The sequence below is a fragment of the Gobio gobio genome, assembly GCF_949357685.1.
Source record: "Gobio gobio genome assembly, chromosome: 10".
In the NCBI taxonomy this organism is placed as follows: Eukaryota; Metazoa; Chordata; class Actinopteri; order Cypriniformes; family Gobionidae; genus Gobio; species Gobio gobio.
The window spans coordinates 12360988-12383365 of record NC_137116.1 but is presented as its reverse complement, the minus strand read 5'-3'; the positions used below and the strand labels follow the sequence as shown (position 1 = coordinate 12383365).

Below are 22378 nucleotides of genomic sequence, written 5' to 3'. Positions count from 1 at the left end.
CTGGAATTTTCCTGTTATGACATCATAACAGGAACGGTTACCTCCCTTTCCTCCGCCCAGAGAATTTGGCACGCCCATGCGAGCGCCATATTTGTTTGTCCTCGAGAGATCTTGGCTTGTGAACGAGTGAATGCTGGCAGTTTCTCAGTGTTTGGATGTACAAATGAAAACAGAAGTCTTTTTTCAGTTCCTTCTGATCTGTGATCAGATTTCTGATGTGTAGCTAATTATTCAAGTTCACACAGAACTTTATTATTCGTGCACACGCTGCGGCTTCTCTCTCTCCCGACAGAACGGTGTTTTCGTGTTTTCTATCTTGTGAGTCAGTGTTTTTGTACGTCCTCGTCGCGTCTATCTGTTCTAAAATGTGCATACAGTCGTGAGTTTCTGCTCAACATCGGCAGACTCACATCTCTTTAGAGATAAACCTCACACACGCCGAAGCTCGGGCTGCACTGACCGGTCGGCCTTCAACATCCCCGACCCCCAGTACTGCATCTGGCCCACAGCGGAGGCACCAAACGCGGCGCGAGATTAAGCAGAAGGGGGGTAAGCGTGAGCGTATCTGGGCTAGGCAGCTTTCCCCACAATAAACTGGATTACATTCGATTACTGCTGTTGTGTCTTTGTTTGCGCTGTGTACTCAATGTGAGTCACTGACGCTTTTCATATGATAGTAAAATATCTAAAAATAATGCTATAATCAACACTTACTCGTAACTCCTTCATCTCCTGTAATGGTACATTACATGTGTTACAAAGTTGGTAGAATAAGGAGGAAGACGGGCTCGGCGTGACTGGGTTTATTCAGAACTCTCAGATACAAACAAAATAAACTTGCGCTGACAGCGCTCGCACAACTCAGTACAATATACGTTAACTTTGTTAGCAATCGCTCTGTCTGGTCCACTAGTGATGTCTGGTTCGCGATCGAATAATTATTTTTAGTGAACCGGTCGAACCAGTTCACCAAATCGGACTGAATCGTTCTAAACGTTTCGCGTCTCGAGTCAGCGCTGATTCATCATTTACTAAAGTTACTAACTTTCTGACATGAGTGACAGCCCCTCCGACTAGAAATAAACTAATAACCTGAAGTATATGCTGTAACTACAACAGTTCACCCTGAACTGAGACATGCTGAGAGAACTGATGAGAAGTGACATCCGTCTCTCTGGCAGTCTTGTGCCTCGTAGACCTCGTTAAACCACGCCCCCTCAGCCAATCACAACAGTGGGCGTTTTTACTGAAGCCTCACAGCAGACACGCCCCTTGAAACAGGGCATTCAGCCACAGGGCAAACAGCAGTATAGAAAAAATGCCTTTTATTTCTAAATTATGACATTTTATGATGCAAAAATCATACTAACAATATAAGTACACCTCAGGAAACATTATCAAATAAAATAAAAAATCCATGCCATGGGACCTTTAAGAAATCACTCAGATTAAACATGCCATGTGATTTTATGTCCAGCCGTCCTGCCATAGAGCGGGAAAGATACATCCACACCCTTAGGGCCCTTTCACAACTACCTTGTTTGGTCCGGATTTTCGGACTTTTCAGTTTGGTCCGGAAAAATTACAGGTGTGAAACCTGCCCTGGACCACGGTCCGGACCAAACAGACGAAATTTGGTCCGACGAAAAGAGGTCGTCTCGGTCCGGATCAAACTGAACAACGGTTCGGTTCGTTTCTAGGGTGAAAGCATTTTCTGTATGGTTCGTACTTTCAGACCATTTACAGGAAGTTCCTGTTTATGTTTAAATATTTTAATGTTATTTTTAAATTCAATCTAGGCTACATTGATTATGAAAAGTGAAAAGATGCGCAATATGTCAGAAGACAGAAGGTCACAAATGATTTTGAAAGAAATTTTGTATGATTTGGCTTAGAAAGCCTTTCTTTAATGTGAATTGTTTTGTATAAATTGTTTCTTAATTTTAATCAACGTTTAATCAGATGATTGCCTGGAATTAATAAATAAGAAGCAAATAATCTATAGCAGACAATAATCGCAGGAGCGATCACATGCTTTACACATGAACTGGAGCGCGTCTCAAATGAACCGAAACTCAGCAGCTACTCGTCTCACAAGCATGAGAAATATGTGTATATAAAGCTTGAAATGTCCACTTTTAAACGTAACGTAAAGAAAATAGTCAAGCAATGCGCACTGTTCAATAGTGGCAACGATATGCGTCCGTTCATTCACTCTTGTCAAAGACGCTGACGTCAGACACACGTCCGTTTACAAACCAATCAATGTCCAGATGCCGCCCACATAGATGATGACGAGTGGACGTAAGTGTGTCGTGTAAAGTTATTTTGTGCGCTCGCATAATTGCAATGTGAAACCAAACCAAAACTAACCGAAAGTATCAAATGTATCAAAACATGAACTTCAGTTCGGACCTTGGTGCGGACTTTCAGGTGTGAAAACGCCCTTAATTTGGTCAATTTAAAAAACATGTCCCTTCATTCTCCCAGCGTCAAATTGGTGTATATATATATATCTTTCTTATACTTTCTTTGTGTATAAGAAAGGTGCATTATAAAATGTGTTATTATTATTTTTAAAGCAAGGGAAATAAAGATTGTATTGTGGTGGTGAAATGTAAGCGGATCATTTCCACTTCACCATTGTTTGTGCTTACTGTATATTATAAGTATTACCATGTGAGACCATCAGTGTACTGTGGTACTGTCACAGTCATTTAGTCTGTGATGTTTCTTAACATCTGTCTGTGTGTGTGTGTGTGTACAGGAGAGCAGCGTTCAGATCGCCATCAAACAGTGCCGGCAGGAGCTCAGCGTCAAGAACAAAGGCAGATGGAGTTTAGAGATTCAGATCATGAAGAGGTGAATATTTCCTGTCCAGAGTCAATTTCCTGTTTCTTCCCCCTCATGTCAAGAGCATTTACATAGAAGTCTGATCAGCGTCAGAGGTCAGAACATCTTAATGAAAAACAAACTTTGGTGCGCAAACATTTTTAGTGGAATTCAGGGTGATTAAAAAAATGAAAATAACATGACTCCTTCACAGTCATTCTGCTAATGGCTACACCCATTTGTTTGGCCGATAACTTGATGTTGGCGTTCATGTCATAGCAGATGCTTCTTTAAAGAGAACACGCTCTTATGTTCATGGTATTTTTCCATCTTTTGCCCACTGAATCTCTTCTATGTTTTCCATCGTTTAATGTGCAGTCCATTAAGTGACCACGCAAAGCCTTCCGTTGTTATTCGGCTATTTATAAGTGTTTTTATGAACAAAAGTTCTGTGCAAAACAAAGAGGGATGGATTTATGACACCACAGTAGTAAAAAGTGACCCAGTATAACGGCCACAGAATCGTCACAACACCTTCAGGCTCATCTTAAATTAGGAGCAAGTGCATCTCTGGAGGTTATTGGTTTAGATGTGGCTGTCTTCATGTCTTCATGTCCAGTTGTTTATTGGAAAGCTGCTTTATTGTATTAAGTTTTTTGGGGGGCGTGAACTAGAGCTGCACGATTCTGGAGGATCACAATTTTTTGTTTCAAACAGAGATTCTCCCATGATTCTGAATGGACAACTAAACAAAAATATAATATAATTTACTAGAGGTTCTGACAAACTGATAATTGCTGAAGTCTATTTCAAATGTTTCATTAATTATTTCAAAAAAACGGGTTGAGTGAATGATTCAATGACTGGCTCATAAAGACTTGTTTTTATTACTGGATGAATCAGCATTTTTGAACGAATCTCTTGAGTGAATGATTCAATAACTCACTCATAAAGGCTTGTTTCATTACTGGATGAATCAGCGTTTTTGAACAAATCTCTTGAGTGAATGATTCAATGACTCACTCATAAAGACTTGTTTCATTACTGGATGAATCAGCGTTTTTGAACGAATCTCTTGAATGAATGATTCAATGACTCAGTCATAAAGACTTGTTTCATTACTGGAGGAATCAGCGTTTTTGAACGAATCTCTTGAATGAATGATTCAATTACCCACTCATAAAGACTTGTTTCATTACTGGGTGAATCAGCGTTTTTGAACAAATCTCTTGAATGAATGATTCAATGACTCACTCATAAAGACTTGTTTCATTACTGGATGAATCAGCGTTTTTGAACAACGAATCTCTTGAATGAATGATTCAATGACTCACTCTTAAAGACTTGTTTCATTACTGGATGAATCAGCGTTTTTGAACAACGAATCTCTTGAATGAATGATTCAATGACTCACTCATAAAGACTTGTTTCATTACTGGATGAATCAGCGTTTTTTAACAAATCTCTTGAATGAATGATTCAATAACTCACTCATAAAGACTTGTTTCATTACTGGATGAATCAGCGTTTTTGAAAAAATCTCTTGAATGAATGATTCAATGATTCAGTAATAAAGACTTGGGCTGCGTCCCAATTCGCCTACTTATACTACGTCCTAAAAGTATGTACTCTTTTTGTGAAGAAAAAGTACATACTTTTGAGTGTGTAGCAGAAGAGTATGCAAGCTTTGGGACGTACTACTTCGTCATCTATAACGGACTCTGTTACGTGCGTCACCGTTTAAACTGCCCTGTCAATCATCGTCACAGTTCAAATCCCTCACTTTCAATTTAATTTCCTACCGTATCGGAGAGAAATGTAGTCGCTCGTGGATCTGCCTTTCGTGCGTCTTTAATGCAGAGACTCCTCTCATGTGTTTGCCAAGTTAATGGCCAAACGTATCATTACAAAAGTTCTCAATGCTGCTGAAGGAGAAATATAATGTGGATAATATTGAATAAATATATTTTCGTCAGGTTAAATACTGATAATTGCTCACTCAAACCACTTTATCTAATCCTCTCCACTTAACCGTCAGACTCGCGTAACCGTCATGTTTGTAGTTTTTTAACACTTTTTATCCGTGTTTGTAGTTCTAATCGAATCCTCGTCCATCTCGCAATGGGTTGTGGGCAATATCAGCCGTTAGAGTGCGCATCGATCTGCACTTCGGATTCTGACCGGAAATAGTAAACCATCCGGGAATCTTTGGAATACTCTTTTCAACATACTACGATTTGGGACATACTAATTCTTTTTTCGAATACTATTTAGTACGGATAGTATGCCAATTGGGACGCAGCCTTGTTTCATTACTGGATGAATCAGCGTTTTTGAACAAATCTCTTGAATGAATGATTCAATGACTCAGTCATAAAGACTTGTTTCATTACTGGGTGAATCAGCATTTTTGAACGAATCTCTTGAGTGAATGATTCAATGACTCACTCATAAAGGCTTGTTTCATTACTGGATGAATCAGCAGGGTTGCCAGATGCCAGCAGGGTTTTCCAGCCCAAAACTTCGCCAAAAACCGCCCAAAACCCGCCCAATTTTTTTTGGCTTGTTTCTCGTTTAAATACATTGAAATCATTAACAAGCTTTAAAATGACCCATTTATCGACTAGCCTATCCGATTTCAGAAACAACATTCAATGAAATGAACGCAATGGACTGTGTACTTTTGCGCCCATTTTTCGTTTTCAACCATGGAAACAAAAAACAAAAATGGAATGGTTGTTGTATTTTTAAATAGGCTACTATGTTGAATAACAAAATTTAAATCAAAACGTAGGCTATATACACAAATTCCATGGACACAAAATAAAATAACTTATTTTTGGATTTATTTAAATTACGTTTTGCAGTTTTATAAACTAAAAACGAACAGATTCATATAAAAAATGCCAATTTACAAATGTTCTTTTGTAAAATTATTTCCAGGTAAACGATCAGTCAAATGAAACACAATAAACTTACAAATAATGATTAGCCTACAAATTAAAAAACAATCGGTTGTTGTCAAACGATGACAACAATACATTAGGAAAACAAAATACAGCCATTTCTGCTTTTTTTATTTTAAACAAAAAAACAAACCTGCACCCTTTTTTAAATTTCATCTTTCATTCCGAAATAGAATAATGAATGAACAAAAAAGTACACGGACCTTCTATGCTGTCCGTAGTCATTCTATTGATTCCAGAAGAAAAGGCACAGCTATGGGCACTTTTAGAATCTGTGTAGGCCTATTGATGCTAAAACGCTAGAAATTAAATTGAGCATATTTACACATAAAAAAAACAAAAAAAACAAGTTATACATCACTTTTATTATTTTTAATAAAATAATAATAAGCTATTAGGAAAATTACCTTGTATCTGCTAATTCTTTTAATCAGTGTTAAAATAAAAAAAGAAGAAACCGCGTTTCCATATTTTATTTCTGGTTTAAAAAAGGAAAACGGAATGGACGCAATAGCGTCCTCAGTCTGACCATTATACTATTAAACTATAAGCTTATGTTACGGAAAATAATGCGATCAACTTAGGCGATCAATGAGTCTGTTTATTGTCAATAAAAGTCGCTTGGAACAAAAGCAGCCTAACATGAAAACATTGAGTGGATATATGGACATACAAAATAACACACTTTAACATTTCAATTATTTCGAATAGCCACATGAAACATGCATATTCATGAATAACATTACATGAAAATCGTGTTGAACATATTATTTATAGAACATGTGTCAGTGCGCTCTTTGCAGAAGCAGAACGTTGGCGCATGGCGGGCCATCTCTACACAAAAAATATATTTTCATACGCTAAATATAATAGCAAACTTGAGTTTAACACCTGTGATTTTGAACAATTAGGCCTAATATCATAAAGCTATTGCCTTTATTCCACGAACCGAAATGAGCTGAAGGTAGTGGGAGGGAGTGTCTGTTGTGAGTGTACGCCAGGGCACGTCAGCCAGCCCAGAGCTGTGTGTGTGTATGTGTGTGTGTGTGTGTGTGTGTGTGTGTGAGAGAGAGAGAGAGAGAGAGACTACTGCCTGCTGAACAGAGGGTCGCAGGAAGAAGGATCTGAAGTGCCGGTATCTCGGCAACAAAAAACCCGCCGAACTGATCCAAAACCAGCCCAATTTTTATCCACCCGCCCAAACCCATTTTTGCCTGCAAAATAGATTGCGAAACCGCCCAATTGGGCGGGAAACCGCCCAATATGGCAACCCTGTGAATCAGCGTTTTTGAACGAATCTCTTGAGTGAATGATTCAATGACTCACTCATAAAGACTTGTTTCATTACTGGATGAATCAGCGTTTTTGAACGAATCTCTTGAATGAATGATTCAATGACACACTCATAAAGACTTGTTTCATTACTGGATGAATAAGCGTTTTTGAACGAATCTCTTGAATGAATGATTCAATGACTCAGTCATAAAGACTTGTTTCATTAATGGAGGAATCAGCGTTTTTGAACGAATCTCTTGAATGAATGATTCAATTACCCACTCATAAAGACTTGTTTCATTACTGGATGAATCAGCGTTTTTGAACAACAAATCTCTTGAATGAATGATTCACTGACTCACTCATAAAGACTTGTTTCATTATTGGATGGATGGTGGCAGAACTCTATTAGCCGGAGATATTGCCCCACACACTCTGCAGAGTATAGCTTAAACGTCTTAAATCCGAAGTCCAAATAATGGATGTTGCGCTGGTCTTTTTCACCAGCTCCTCCGTTTCGCTTTCAGCTATGTTTACTCAAGATGATGAATACGATGATGCGTTGCAGCCGGTTGCAGCTCGTGGCTCTCACGGGTAGATTGCTTCATTTAACATGCATTATCGCGATTGAATTGCAATAGAATTAAAATCTCTATCGTTGGCCAATTTTGTATCGTTTATATCGCCCATTACTAATTCCTAGCATTGGGATCCTTTGGAAAATAACGTTATTCTTAGTCAGTTCGTCTCTCTTCGTCATCTCACTAACACTCCGGTGGGCGGGGCCAAAGTTGTGATGATGAAGTAGGCGTTGATCTTCTTCTGCAGAGGCGGTCTTTCAAATATCTGTGATGTCATAAATTGGCACATTCCAAAATGAAATATTTTCAGACCCTGGTTTCAATGAAAGCTTCAGTTCTGAAACTCACAGGATACTCTAATAGTATGATGACCTCTAATATGTCAAAAGCTCAAGGAAAATTACATTTCTCAATTCAACCCTTTTAAAAGAACATTTGATTACCCTGCTACAATAAACAATAGTAGTACTATTGAGTTCTGGGTGTCATCCACACTACATTTAATCTAGATTATTGTGCATGCAGGATGATTTTGAATGGTTGAAACTGCACGTTGTCCGCTGAGTGTCAGTGTGTGAGTGTTTTGATGAGGCTGCGTGTGGTTCCACGGATTGCGCTGGTTAGCCAGGCTGCAGTGTTTGTGTGACGAGTGAGAGGGGTTGGGGGACATGTTGCTTTCCTCAGATTTATAGCAGAGGCTGAGCTGTCTGTCCCCAGACTTGGTCTGAGCCACAAACCTGGACTCCAACACCCTCTTGCAGAGCCAAACCACAACGATCACACACACAGATGTTTTTGGGGAACACACCCAAGACGGAGTTTCTCTAGTTCACACATACAGTGAGGATCATCAACCCTTAATCATGATGATATCAGTGCTCAATGTCAGAAATGTCCTGCAGTTGAAGCTGCTTAAGTGGAGGGAAAGGAATCCCGTCATGTTTTCCGAGGGGTTTGACCGTATTAGCCGCAGCTCAGAAATAGACTGACGTCAAACCGGCATGAGGTCTGATTAAACTCACCCGTCATGATAAATGAGCAGTGTGTGTGTCGGTGTGTGTTAGACTCTGATGTGTCCGCCGTAACCCGCAATGATAACAGACCATTTCTGATGAGTCTTTGCTGTCTGATTCATAACTTAGCAACAAGGATTTATAGTAGAGTATAAGGTTTGGTCATCTTGAACATGTTACTTTTCAAACAAGAAGCAAGATATTACTTTTCAGAGACTGTATATTTTCAAAACACACTCATAGTTTAAGATACAATATGGAAAAACAACTCTTACTATCGGATGCACTTGTTTGGAGGCATGCAAGCTTACAGATTTATAAGAGATTGGTGAGGTTTAAATGTGCACTATATAGGGGATAGGGTACGATCAGACAGTGCACTGTATAGGGGATAGGGTACGATCAGACAGTGCATTATATAGGGGATAGGGAACGATCAGACAGTGCACTATATAGGGGGATAGGGAATGATCAGACAGTGCACTATATAGGGGAAAGGGAACGATCAGACAGTGCACTATATAGGGGATAGGGTACGATCAGACAGTGCATTATATAGGGGATAGGGTACGATCAGACAGTGCATTATATAGGGGATAGGGAACGATCAGACAGTGCACTATATAGGGGATAGGGAACGATCAGACAGTGCACTATATAGGGGATAGGGAACGATCAGACAGTGCACTATATAGGGGATAGGGAATGATCAGACAGTGCACTATATAGGTGATAGGAAATGATCAGACAGTGCACTATATAGGGGATAGGGAACGATCAGACAGTGCACTATATAGGGGATGGGGAACGATCAGACAGTGCACTATATAGGGGATGGGGAATGATCAGACAGTGCGCTATATAGGGGATAGGGAATGATCAGACAGTGCACTATATAGGGGATAGGGAACGATCAGACAGTGCACTATATAGGGGATGGGGAACGATCAGACAGTGCACTATATAGGGGATAGGGAACGATCAGACAGTGCGCTATATAGGGGATAGGGAATGATCAGACAGTGCACTATATAGGGGATAGGGAACGATCAGACAGTGTGCTATATAGGGGATAGGGAACGATCAGACAGTGCACTATATAGGGGGATAGGGAACGATCAGACAGTGTGCTATATAGGGGATAGTGGACGATTAGACAGTGCACTATATAGGGGGATAGGGAACGATCAGACAGTGTGCTATATAGGGGATAGTGGACGATCAGACATTGCACTATATAGGGGGATAGGGAACGATCAGACAGTGCGCTATATAGGGGAAAGGGAACGATCAGACAGTGTGCTATATAGGGGATAGTGGACGATTAGACAGTGCACTATATATGGGGATAGGGAACGATCAGACAGTGTGCTATATAGGGGATAGTGGACGATCAGACATTGCACTATATAGGGGGATAGGGAATGATCAGACAGTGCACTATATAGGGGAAAGGGAACGATCAGACAGTGCACTATATAGGGGGATAGGGAACGATCAGACAGTGTGCTATATAGGGGATAGTGGACGATCAGACATTGCACTATATAGGGGGATAGGGAACGATCAGACAGTGCGCTATATAAGGGAAAGGGAACGATCAGACAGTGCACTATATAGGGGATAGGGAAGAAGAAAGAAGAAAAGCAAGAGATGTAATGAAATCCCTCTTAGGCAACTCTCTCTAATTTTTGTTATTAGAGCAATTATGTCAGGATGGTGCCCATGAAGGTTAAAACGAGCTGTTTATTTTCTCAGATGATAGTTTTAGGTGTTGTCGTTGCAGTTATCCTGTTATGGTGCCTGGAATTCATCTGTTTTTATTCCTCTTTGTCCTAAGCGTGTGTTTTATTGGAGGTTCGTGTAGGGCAGGGCCGGCCAGCCGTCTGAATATTACAAACACATTTTTAATAACAACATTATGCAACCCAGATTATATGTACGTTGAGTTCTCTGTTGTTTGCACGTAATGATGAAGCGTGTGTCTTCTCGCAGGTTGAATCACATCAATGTGGTGGCGGCGAGAGACGTTCCAGAAGAACTCCAGAAACTGGCCACAAATGACCTGCCATTGCTGGCCATGGAGTACTGCCAGGGAGGAGACCTACGCAAGGTGTGGCACTTACAAAAATGGGTTTTGGGTAAACATGCAGCATGATAAAACCATGGTATATGAATGTTCCAATAATTCAGTTGCGTGTTCATGTTGCATTATTAAAATACTCTCTGTGCTTTCTGTATGTTCAGTACCTGAACCTGCTTGAGAACTGCTGTGGCATGAGAGAAGCTGCTGTACTGACACTGATTCAGGATATATGTGAGTCCACATACACCAGCCAATGGCTTTACAAAGTTATTCACACCAGTCGCAACACCCCAAAATGCTGGGTTGTTGCAACCCAAATTTGGGTGAGATATGCAGGGGTGCAAACTCATCAGGGTTGAAAAAGGTGACAAAAACATGAGACCCCCCCCCCCACACACACACACACACACACACACACACATACACACGCACACACTCGCATTACCAGAAAGAAGTCTTTTTTTAGCAAGAAAATGGAGAAAACTGTGTGGGAGCTCTACTAAAACACTGTCTGATCGTTCCCTATCCCCTATATAGTGCACTGTCTGATCGTTCTCTATCCCCTATATAGTGATTGTCTGATTGTTCCCTATCCCCTATATAGTGATTGTCTGATTGTTCCCTATCCCCTATATAGTGATTGTCTGATCGTTCCCTATCCCCTATATAGTGATTGTCTGATCGTTCCCTATCCCCTATATAGTGCACTGTCTGATCGTTCCCTATCCCCTATATATGGATTGTCTAATCGTTCCCTATCCCCTATATATGGATTGTCTGATCGTTCCCTATCCCCTATATAGTGATTGTCTGATCGTTCCCTATCCCCTATATAGTGATTGTCTGATCGTTCCCTATCCCCTATATAGTGCACTGTCTGATCGTTCCCTATCCCCTATATATGGATTGTCTAATCGTTCCCTATCCCCTATATATGGATTGTCTGATCGTTCCCTATCCCCTATATAGTGATTGTCTGATCATTCCCTATCCCCTATATAGTGATTGTCTGATTGTTCCCTATCCCCTATATAGTGCACTGTCTGATCGTTCCCTATCCCCTATAAAGTGATTGTCTGATCGTTCCCTATCCCCTATATAGTGATTGTCTGATCGTTCCCTATCCCCTATATAGTGCACTGTCTGATCGTTCCCTATCCCCTATATATGGATTGTCTAATCGTTCTCTATCCCCTATATATGGATTGTCTGATCGTTCCCTATCCCCTATATAGTGATTGTCTGATCGTTCCCTATCCCCTATATAGTGATTGTCTGATTGTTCCCTATCCCCTATATAGTGCACTGTCTGATCGTTCCCTATCCCCTATATAGTGCACTGTCTGATCGTTCCCTATCCCCTATATAGTGCACTGTCTGATCGTTCCCTATCCCCTATATAGTGATTGTCTGATCGTTCCCTATCCCCTATATAGTGCACTGTCTGATCGTTCCCTATCCCCTATATAGTGCACTGTCTGATCGTTCCCTATGCCCTATATAGTGCACTGTCTGATCGTTCCCTATCCCCTATATAGTGCACTGTCTGATCGTTCCCTATCCCCTATATAGTGATTGTCTAATCGTTCCCTATCCCCTATATAGTGATTGTCTGATCGTTCCCTATCCCCTATATAGTGATTGTCTGATCGTTCCCTATCCCCTGTATAGTGCACTGTCTGATCGTTCCCTATCCCCTATATATGGATTGTCTGATTGTTCCCTATCCCCTATATAGTGATTGTCTGATTGTTCCCTATCCCCTATATAGTGATTGTCTGATCGTTCCCTATCCCCTATATAGTGCACTGTCTGATCGTTCCCTATCCCCTATATATGGATTGTCTGATCGTTCCCTATCCCCTATATAGTGCACTGTCTGATCGTTCCCTATCCCCTATATAGTGATTGTCTGATCGTTCCCTATCCCCTATATAGTGATTGTCTGATCGTTCCCTATCCCCTATATAGTGATTGTCTGATTGTTCCCTATCCCCTATATAGTGATTGTCTGATCGTTCCCTATCCCCTATATAGTGCACTGTCTGATCGTTCCCTATCCCCTATATATGGATTGTCTGATCGTTCCCTATCCCCTATATAGTGCACTGTCTGATCGTTCCCTATCCCCTGTATAGTGATTGTCTGATCGTTCCCTATCCCCTATATAATGATTGTCTGATCGTTCCCTATCCCCTATATAGTGATTGTCTGATTGTTCCCTATCCCCTTTATAGTGATTGTCTGATTGTTCCCTATCCCCTATATATGGATTGTCTGATCGTTCCCTATCCCCTATATAGTGCACTGTCTGATCGTTCCCTATCCCCTATATAGTGATTGTCTGATCGTTCCCTATCCCCTATATAGTGATTGTCTGATCGTTCCCTATCCCCTATATAGTGCACTGTCTGATCGTTCCCTATCCCCTATATAGTGATTGTCTAATCATTCCCTATCCCCTATATAGTGATTGTCTGATCGTTCCCTATCCCCTATATAGTGATTGTCTGATCGTTCCCTATCCCCTATATAGTGATTGTCTGATCGTTCCCTATCCCCTATATAGTGATTGTCTGATTGTTCCCCATCCCCTATATAGTGATTGTCTGATCGTTCCCTATCCCCTATATAGTGATTGTCTGATCGTTCCCTATCCCCTATATAGTGATTGTCTGATCGTTCCCTATCCCCTATATAGTGATTGTCTGATTGTTCCCCATCCCCTATATAGTGATTGTCTGATCGTTCCCTATCCCCTATATAGTGATTGTGTGATTGTTCCCCATCCCCTATATAGTGATTGTCTGATCGTTCCCTATCCCCTATATAGTGATTGTCTGATCGTTCCCTATCCCCTATATAGTGATTGTCTGATCGTTCCCTATCCCCTATATAGTGATTGTCTGATTGTTCCCCATCCCCTATATAGTGCACTGTCTGAATCGTCTACTAAAACCAAATTTAGGTGAGATATGCAGGGGTGCAAACTCATCAGGAGTGATAAAGGTGACACACACACACACACAAAGCAAAAATGTTTCATGGGGCTCTACAGCACATATATAACACATTCAGCTGTTTCACTCAGTTTTTCCAGCGCAGTGTTGAGTCCCAGCAGACGGAGAAGCAGACGATCTGACCTTTATCACGTGATCACGTGATAGTCGGGGAGCCAAAGTCTCAAAAGCTCAATAAAATGGGTTGAACCTGACATGGTCTGCCATACTTTTTATTTGTGTTTTTTCTGTTAACTTTGACCCTAAGAACCAATAATTGGAGGGTCTGCTCTGCCGGAAATATCGCGAAAAAAAATTGTGGCCATTTTCATGTATGCACCCTTTATTTTTATCAGAAAAATGTGAAAAATGACTTTTTTCCTCAAATCCTCAGTGGGTTGGGTAGGCTGTCAATAAATGCATTCCAGATACACAGAACACATGTGCTGACAACATCCACTGAAAAAATAACTCTTAAAACACATTTCTACATGATTTTGCATCAATTTAATGCAAAAAATAGGCGTTTTCTTCTTTTTTCTCTTATTTCAATCTTTACTTTATTGGCAATCAACTATTCCCACAAGTTATGACATCAGTCAATATGCCATTCTTTTCACCAAATAGTATACTCATTCCACAGAAAAATTTATAAAAATCCAATCAAAATCAATGGATCTGTGATGATTTCACTACTAGTTGGCGATCAACAAGCTCAGAACCTCAATAGCATTTTAAGCTACTCTCAAAATTATGAAAAACATGCTGGATATTTAGCATCATGGCACACTTATGATCTTAGTAATTTGAATGAGTTTGGAACAGCCAACAAACGGTAACCAACGGTTACCAACGGACTTCGAAGCTGCTCATCATTGTCTGTGGTATGTGACAGGTCTGCCCCAGCATTTTGGGAAAAGAACGGTAGGCCTAATATGGATATTGTAATGGTAATTAACTGAAAGGACCACGCCAGTCTTCAAACAAGTATTTTTCTGTTGATTCCTCATCCCAAACGTATCCCTGTAGCAGCAGCAGAATTCATTCTCTACTAGTTTACTTAGCTAGCTTTAGCCGTTTTAGCTAATTTTGGTGGTTTCTTTAAACGGCCATAAGGAATGGGGTATTTTTTTTAAAAGTACGTCTACGACTGCTCCCTGCCGGTCAGCCGCTTCAGGGGGTCGGGAACGAGGCTCGGTTGACACCCGAGGCCAACCTCGAGAGGCTGGTTCCCTTAGCAGATTATCTCGGTGCGTGGTTATGCCTTCCGAATATATCTTATATTACCCTCTCCTCAAGTTCAACTGGTTGGTCTGGACTGCAGTGGTCCCAGAGCAGGTTCGGGTAAGGGAACAGGAAGTTCACTCTTAGTTGTGTTCCTCCGCCAGAGGAACAAAGTGTTCCTCCGCCAGACAAGGAGTACGGGTTCTACAGCCGGTACTTCATAGTTCCCAAGAAGGATGGGGAGGGGGTTGCATCCAATTTTAGATCTGAGGTACTTGAATCGTTCTCTGAGGAGATTCAGATTTGAGATGCTCACAATTCCAACCATCGTAAGTCAGATCCAGTTTGAGGACTGGTTTGTCACGATACTTCCATGTATCCATCCTTCAGGAAGTTCCTGAGGTTTGTTTTCGGGGGGTGAAGCATACCATTATCAGGTTCTTTAGTTTGGCCTGGCTTTTACCCCTCGCATGTTCACCAAGTGCATGGATGCAGCTCTGGCTCCAACTGAGTCTCAGAGGCATCCGTGTACTGAACTACATCGACGACTGGCTCATATTGGCCCAGTCGCGAGTAGTGGCAGTTCGGCATTGAGATGTCGTCCTTGGCCTTCTTGGCACATAAATTGCCTTAAAATGCTGGCTGTCTACAAAGCTCTGAGGAGCTTTTTCCCGGACCTCCGCGGCCACCATGTCTCATATCTAATTCATCAAGGGGGTCTGAGGTCGCAGTGGTCAGCCCTCTATGCAGACTGGCACACCAGATCCTCCTGTGGTCCCAAGGGAGACTGTTGAGCGATATATGTCCCCGGGGACCAAAATCAGGGAACAGACGTCCTGTCAAGGCAGGGGCTGAGGCCTGGGGAGTAGCGACTTTACCCAGAGGTGGTGAAAGCCATGTGCGAGAGGTTCGGCCCAGTGGAAGTGGATCTGTTCGCGTCTCGAGAGACATCCCACTGCCCTCTGTGGTTTTCTCTCAAGTGCAGACGTGGCTGCTGCGTCTATGCATTTCCCCCGTTCACTCTGCTCCCGGGAGTCTTGGAGCGGGTCTGCCAAGAAGTGATCAGCCTACTTTTAATAGCAACCTGCTGGCCGACCCAGGTATGGTTATCGAACATCGTAGCACTGCTAGCAGGCCTCCCGTCTCAGGCAGGGGGCACAATATTTCACCCCCAGCCAGAGCTGTGGAACCTTTGGGTCTGGCCCCTGTGGGGGCCTGGTACCTAGAGGCGGGCCTATCGGCATGTGTAGTTGAGACCTTACTCAGCTCCAGGGCTCCTTCCACGAGGAGATAGTACAGCATGAAGTGGAATGTGTTTTCCACTTGGTGTAGAGAGCGTTAGGTGGACCCAGTCAATTGCCCAGTGGCTTCAGTGCTGGAGTTCGTCCAAGATGGTTTCTCCGCCGGTCTTACCCCATCCACACTTAAGGTGTACGTGGTTTCCATTGCAGCTTTCCACTCGTCTGTAGGTGATGGGCCTCGGGGTAAGCACCATTTGGTTGTATGTTTCCTCCATGGAGCTCGGAGGATGAGGACTGCGACTTAGTCCAGAGTCCCAACTTGGGATCTGGCAGTGGTTCTGGAAGGGTTGTCTGCGGCTCCCTTCGAACCGAGTCGGATGAGGCAAAGAACCTGACCTTTAACCCTCTCGAGTCGGCAATCACACCGGGGTGATTGGCTTGCTTTTTTTCTTATCAGTGCCAAAGAGACTCAAATAACTGTCGTTTTTTATCATTCAGGCAAGTGTCATACATCATTATAATCTGTTAAATTCTATTTTTTTTACTACAGTCACAATAAAAACAAATGGTTGTGCTTTTTGCAAAATAAAGAAATCAAACATGATGCGCAATCTGCAGCCTCTCTGTCAAAGACGTTCATTCAGATAGTCTTCAGAAAATGACCTCTATCTTATTGAATACTTGTCTGACAAACATGAGCCATAAGTCTAAAGAAACGCTGAAATGTCAGGTTTTAAACACTGTAAACCAAATCAAAAACAAATATTCTGTGTTTATGTAATCCGTTTGAAAGCAGATCAATGTTAGTTGTTCCTGAGCGGCTCATTATAGACTAATGCGACCACGGCCACGAAGCATGCGCTCTATTGAGATTCAAATACTGAGGCGACGCCCACACACACATCAGCTCAAACACATTGTGCACGAGGGCGCACTGAAGAAGATATCTTCTTCATGCATGATATATATCTGCATGATATATATCATGCATGATATATATATACCTGACATATATATGATATATATATGTCAGGTATCACCATGTGACATTGACATAAACAGCTTCCAGAAATCGCTCTAACAATGTTAGACCAACATGCAGATAGACAAGTTTGAAGAAAATAAACACACAATTGCAACAATATATGGCTTATCTGTGTTTTCATAATAGATTATATATATAATGCAATGCAACTCGAGCTTTAATAATTATGCAGAATATTGTAAAATATATTTTCTGTCTGATTTTTTGATCCAAAGCCAAATGAGATCACATAAGGTTATTTAAAACAATTGGTGTAATAAATCATAAATTATAGTTTAATAAATCATAAATTCTTGTGGCAGAGAATATAGATCCTTTGTTCTGTTGCTCTCTGTCACATAGGCCTACCTGCAGCTCATTCATTATGCAGCTCATTAATGCGAGTCCTTTGTTATCTCAGGTGCTATCTCATCATTATTCATTAGATACCACGCCTCCTCGCATATTGGCTTTGTTAAGAGAAACTGTCTTACAAATTTTAAATCAGTGTATTGTTTTATGTTAATGAGTAGGCTCAATGATTCTCACATCAGTATAAAGAAAAAACTCTATGCAAATACAGACAGGAGTCAAAAGTCTTGGGAACAGATACCTATTGTGTGTTTTGAGGCCTTAATTTAAAATTTTTTTATTTAGTTTTTTCAAAATCTGTGCATAAACATTTTTCTCTCAAAAATACAAGCATGTACATACATGTTGCTCACATATTATAGTAGCCCAGTTTGTGCTGAATACAGTGTAATTACACTTTTGCCATTAATGTGTTTATAAGCAACTGAAAAAACACAAATGTCAGAGCATGTCAAAACTTCTAAAGGGCCCCAAAACAGCTCAGACTCCTAGGGGTTAAGGTGGCCTTTCTTCTTGCTATCACTTACTGAGGAGGGTGGGGGACCGGGGTCGGTTACGCCAACTTGCCTGGAGTTTGCCCCTGGCGGAGTTAAGGCCATCTTACTTCCAAGGCCGGGCTATGTGCCCAAGGTGCCATCGAGTGTGGCACGGTCAGTGGTTCTTTAGGCCTTCCATCCTCCACCTCACGTGACGGCGGAAGAAAGGAGACTTCACCTGCTCTGCCCGGTCAGAGCAGAGTTCTGGAAAAAAGAGTTTATCTGGAGAAGTCTTCACTGTGGAGGAAGTCAGACCAGTTGTTGGTGTGCTTTGGCTCATCCAAGAAAGGGCTGCCTGCGCCAAAACAGACAATCAGTAAGTGGATTGTCCAGGCTATAGCCACGACTTATCAGGTGCGTAATTTGCCTTCACTGATAGCCGTGAGGGCTCATTCCAGAGACATGGCATCCTCTGTGGCCCTCCTTTCTGGAATCTCGCTTCAGGAGGATCTGCGAGGCAGCTGGGTGGGCCACCCCGCACACCTTCATTAGATTCTACAATCTGCAACTCCCTGCGACGCCTGGCGCTAGGGTGCTCGCGTCCTAAGTGTGCCTGGGTTCCAGCTTCACACTAGGGTGGGCGTGATTCTCGTGTGGCCTAGTGGGTATTCGTTCCCCAAAGTGTCGTTAGATGCAGTGCGAGTTCCCTCGAAAGGGAACGTCTCGGGTTACAACTGTAACCCTTGTTCCCTGAGAAGGGAATGAGACGCATGGAGCGTCTGCTTGATCGCTATGCTTAGGAGCATCCCCAAAGTGTCGTTAGATGCAGTGTCTCGTTCCCTTTTCAGGGAACAAGGGTTACAGTCGTAACCCGAGATGATTTCTTTCACCTGAATGCACAATATTTCCCATTTGCAGATTTGGTTCTGATCTTATTTTAGGATTAAACAAGAGAGGAGAAGCGTGGAGGAGAGGAGGAGAAGAGAGAGGAGTGAACAGGAGAGAACAGGAGAGGAGTGATGTGAATTGGAGAAGAATGAAGGATGAAGCCTGAGTTCTCAACCAAACAGCTGAAGAGAAACCTGCTCAGTCCCAACTATACTGCTTGCATAATATGTCAGAAAACAGACAGTGACGCTGGTCCTCTTCAGAAACTGACAAATCAAGGCTACCCTTCCCTCCTATATGCTGTAACCAACAGAAAGGATGATGTCTCATACAGACTTGACAATGGGCTGAAACCTCAATGTGACTTTCTGAGGAGGAATACTTTGTGGCACACACAATGTTGTGCGAGGTACACAGATCGTAAAACTGTTGACCAGACGAGGAAAAAAGTTGAAAAGCCAGAAGTCAAGCTCTTTCATCCAGCTCATTTCAATTATTCCATGGTGACAATGCGGGCAGATCAGTAAAGCATGCACGACCAGGGGGAATAGATCCCTCATTTTGATCGCCACTTATGACAGACAGAATGTTTGGGAAAAAGCAAACAAACTTGAAGAGGAAGAGATACTACACAAGATTTGTGGTCCTGATGGAAACAAGTGTACTGATATAATTGCTGAGGTCTTCTGGTAACACAAGGAATGCATGACCAACAACCTGACAAAGCGTCTTCGTTCACAGGAAAGGGCTAGTACTGCCACCACTCCATATGATGCTGCACTGAACCAACTCATATCTAGGATAGATGAGCCCTTTTTCAAAGAGCCATATTCTTAGTTACAGCTTTGAGGGATGAATTCTGTAAATACTTGGAAAGCCATGGAGTTCAGAATGTTACCTCATACAGATGTCAGTCCTTGATTGCCCGCCTTAGAAGGCACAATGAAGTAGGTGGCAATTGTAAAATAATGGAACAGAAAGTATGTTCTAGCCTGAATGTTCCAGCAGAAATTAATGTTGGCTGCATGCTCTCAAATTTGAAGGAACTTTAAGGGTTACTTCAGTGATTTAGCATTAAGCTTTGTATCAGTAGAAACCCGGTAGTATATTCAAATTATGGTACTTTCCCCCTCATATCCCCCTGAGACGAGAGAATTATGGATTTTATTTCTGGAAAAAATCCTCAGATGATGCAAATATCTGAGTTGACACCAGATGACACCATAGTCTCTTCCTACAACACTGCAAAGAGAATATGGAAGGACCTCCAAAACCAATGTAAGCAGATCCTGAAGGAAGCAAGAGAAGCCAGAACAGCCCAAGCCAGTGGAAGTCAGCAGATGCCTGGAAGTATGACTGAAGACCCGTCACTGCAGCTAGAGATATCATACCTGGACGCATCCCGAAGAGTGAGCTCTAACCTGTATAACCACCTGGCATGGATGATAACAGATGCAACTCCACAGTTAGGTGAGGACGACCGGGTGAAAGTCAGTCCTAAGCAGCAAGAACAAGTTCTCAACCTTGCCCAGGATGTCTGCCAAGCAGTTGCCAAGATCACAACACTCTTCCATTGGGAGAACAGGGTTATGTTGAAATTAAAAAAGATGCCTAGACCATGATGTTTAATAATGTGGACATTAACAACCATGTTAAATATCCAGTATGTCTATCGGAATTTTGAGAGTAGCCTAAAATGCTATTGAGGTTCTGAGCTTGTTGATCGCCAACCAGTAGTGAAATCATCACAGATCCATTGATTTTGGTTGGATTTCTATAATTTTTTCTGTGGAATGAGTATACTATTTGGTGAAAAGAATGGCATATTGACAGATGTCATAACTTGGGGGAATAGTTGATTGCCAATGAAGTAAAGATGAAAATACTGGGAAAAAAAGTGAGAAAATGCCTACTTTTTGCATTAAATTGAAGCAAAATCATGTAGAAATGTGTTTTAAAAGTTATTTTTTCAGAGGATGTTGTCAGCACATGTGTTCTGTGTATCTGGAATACATTTATTAACAGCCTACCCAACCCACTGAGGATTTGAGGAAAAAAATCATTTTTCACATTTTTCTGATAAAAAATAAAGGGTGCATACTCTAAAATGGCCACAATTTTTTTTCGCGATATTTCCGGCAGAGCAGACCCTCCAATTATTGGTTCTTAGGGTCAACGTTAACAGAAAAAACACAAATAAAAAGTATGGCAGACCATGTCAGGTTCAACCCATTTTTGAGACTTTGGCTCCCCGACTATGAGCATATGTGAGCCGTAAACACAGATTCAGCAGAACTCTTCTGTGGCGGCTGCAGCGTCTGTTTACGTTTCTGCTGAATCTGTGTTTGTGTCACATCAGCTCTTGTAAATGTCAGAATATAAACCCAGTCAAATATTTAACCCAGATTTGCAGTTGGTGGAGAGTATGAATCAGACCAATCTGATGCCTACACACACACACACACACACACACACACACACACACACACACACACACACACACACACACACACACACACACACACACACACACACACACACACACACACACACACACACACACACACACACACACACACACACACACACACACACACACACACACACACACACACACACACACACACTCTCTCGCATTACCAGAGAGAGAAGTCTTTTTTTAGCAAGAAAATGTAGAAAACTGTGTGGGAGCTCTACTAAAACCTGTGGAATTAATAGGATAGTCTATCCAAAAATGACAATTCTGTCATCATTTCCTCGCCCTCATGTCGTTCCAAACCTGTATGCCTTGATTTCTGATGGAGAACAGAAACTGAAATGCTTAGCTTAACTATGATTCACTGAACTTTGTTGCAGACCTTTTTTTTTTTTTTTTTGAATCCCTAGAAATATAAACAGACCCAAATGAGTCAACACGTCATGAAGTAATGCACTATAAGTGAACGTGGAGCAGCTCAGATCATGTTTGAGTTCATATTGAGACTTTTGAAAGCAGACTTTGGTCTCTAGGCATCTCTGATGAAACTCTAAGGGAGATGCATGTGAGATTTCTGGGGTGGTTTTTAGGAGGACTTGTTCTCTTCTGAGAAGCAGAACTAGGAATTGGTCGGCATCTATTTAGGGCCCAAGCCCTGAAAGGGCGCAGAGCCCTATTGTTCTTCCTCAGATTATTCTTTTTAGGGCCCAAGCCCTGAAAGGGCGCAGAGCCCTATTGTTCTTCCTCAGATTATTCTTTGTTTTTTTTTTTTTTTTTTTTTTTTTTTTCGACTTCTCGGGTACTTTTGGGGCACTTAACATGCTCGAAAACTCTTGAAACTTTGCACAGGCGTCGGAATGCGCGGCCATCAGAGCCGGGCTGAAGCTGGTACCCGGGCGTGGCAGGGGGGCTCGACAGCGCCCCC

General features: G+C 41.8%; 1 protein-coding gene across 1 annotated transcript in view; it reads left to right on the top strand.

Annotated features, from left to right (window-relative positions):
* The window catches only part of ikbkb (inhibitor of nuclear factor kappa B kinase subunit beta), an 88550-nt gene that overhangs the window by 14096 nt on the left and 52076 nt on the right, over positions 1–22378 (top strand). Inside the window, exons 3-5 of the mRNA XM_079827459.1 lie at positions 2768–2862; positions 10663–10780; positions 10915–10984. Coding sequence (XP_079683585.1) covers positions 2768–2862; positions 10663–10780; positions 10915–10984 — 283 coding nt within the window. The remainder of the gene's footprint in view (positions 1–2767; positions 2863–10662; positions 10781–10914; positions 10985–22378) is intronic.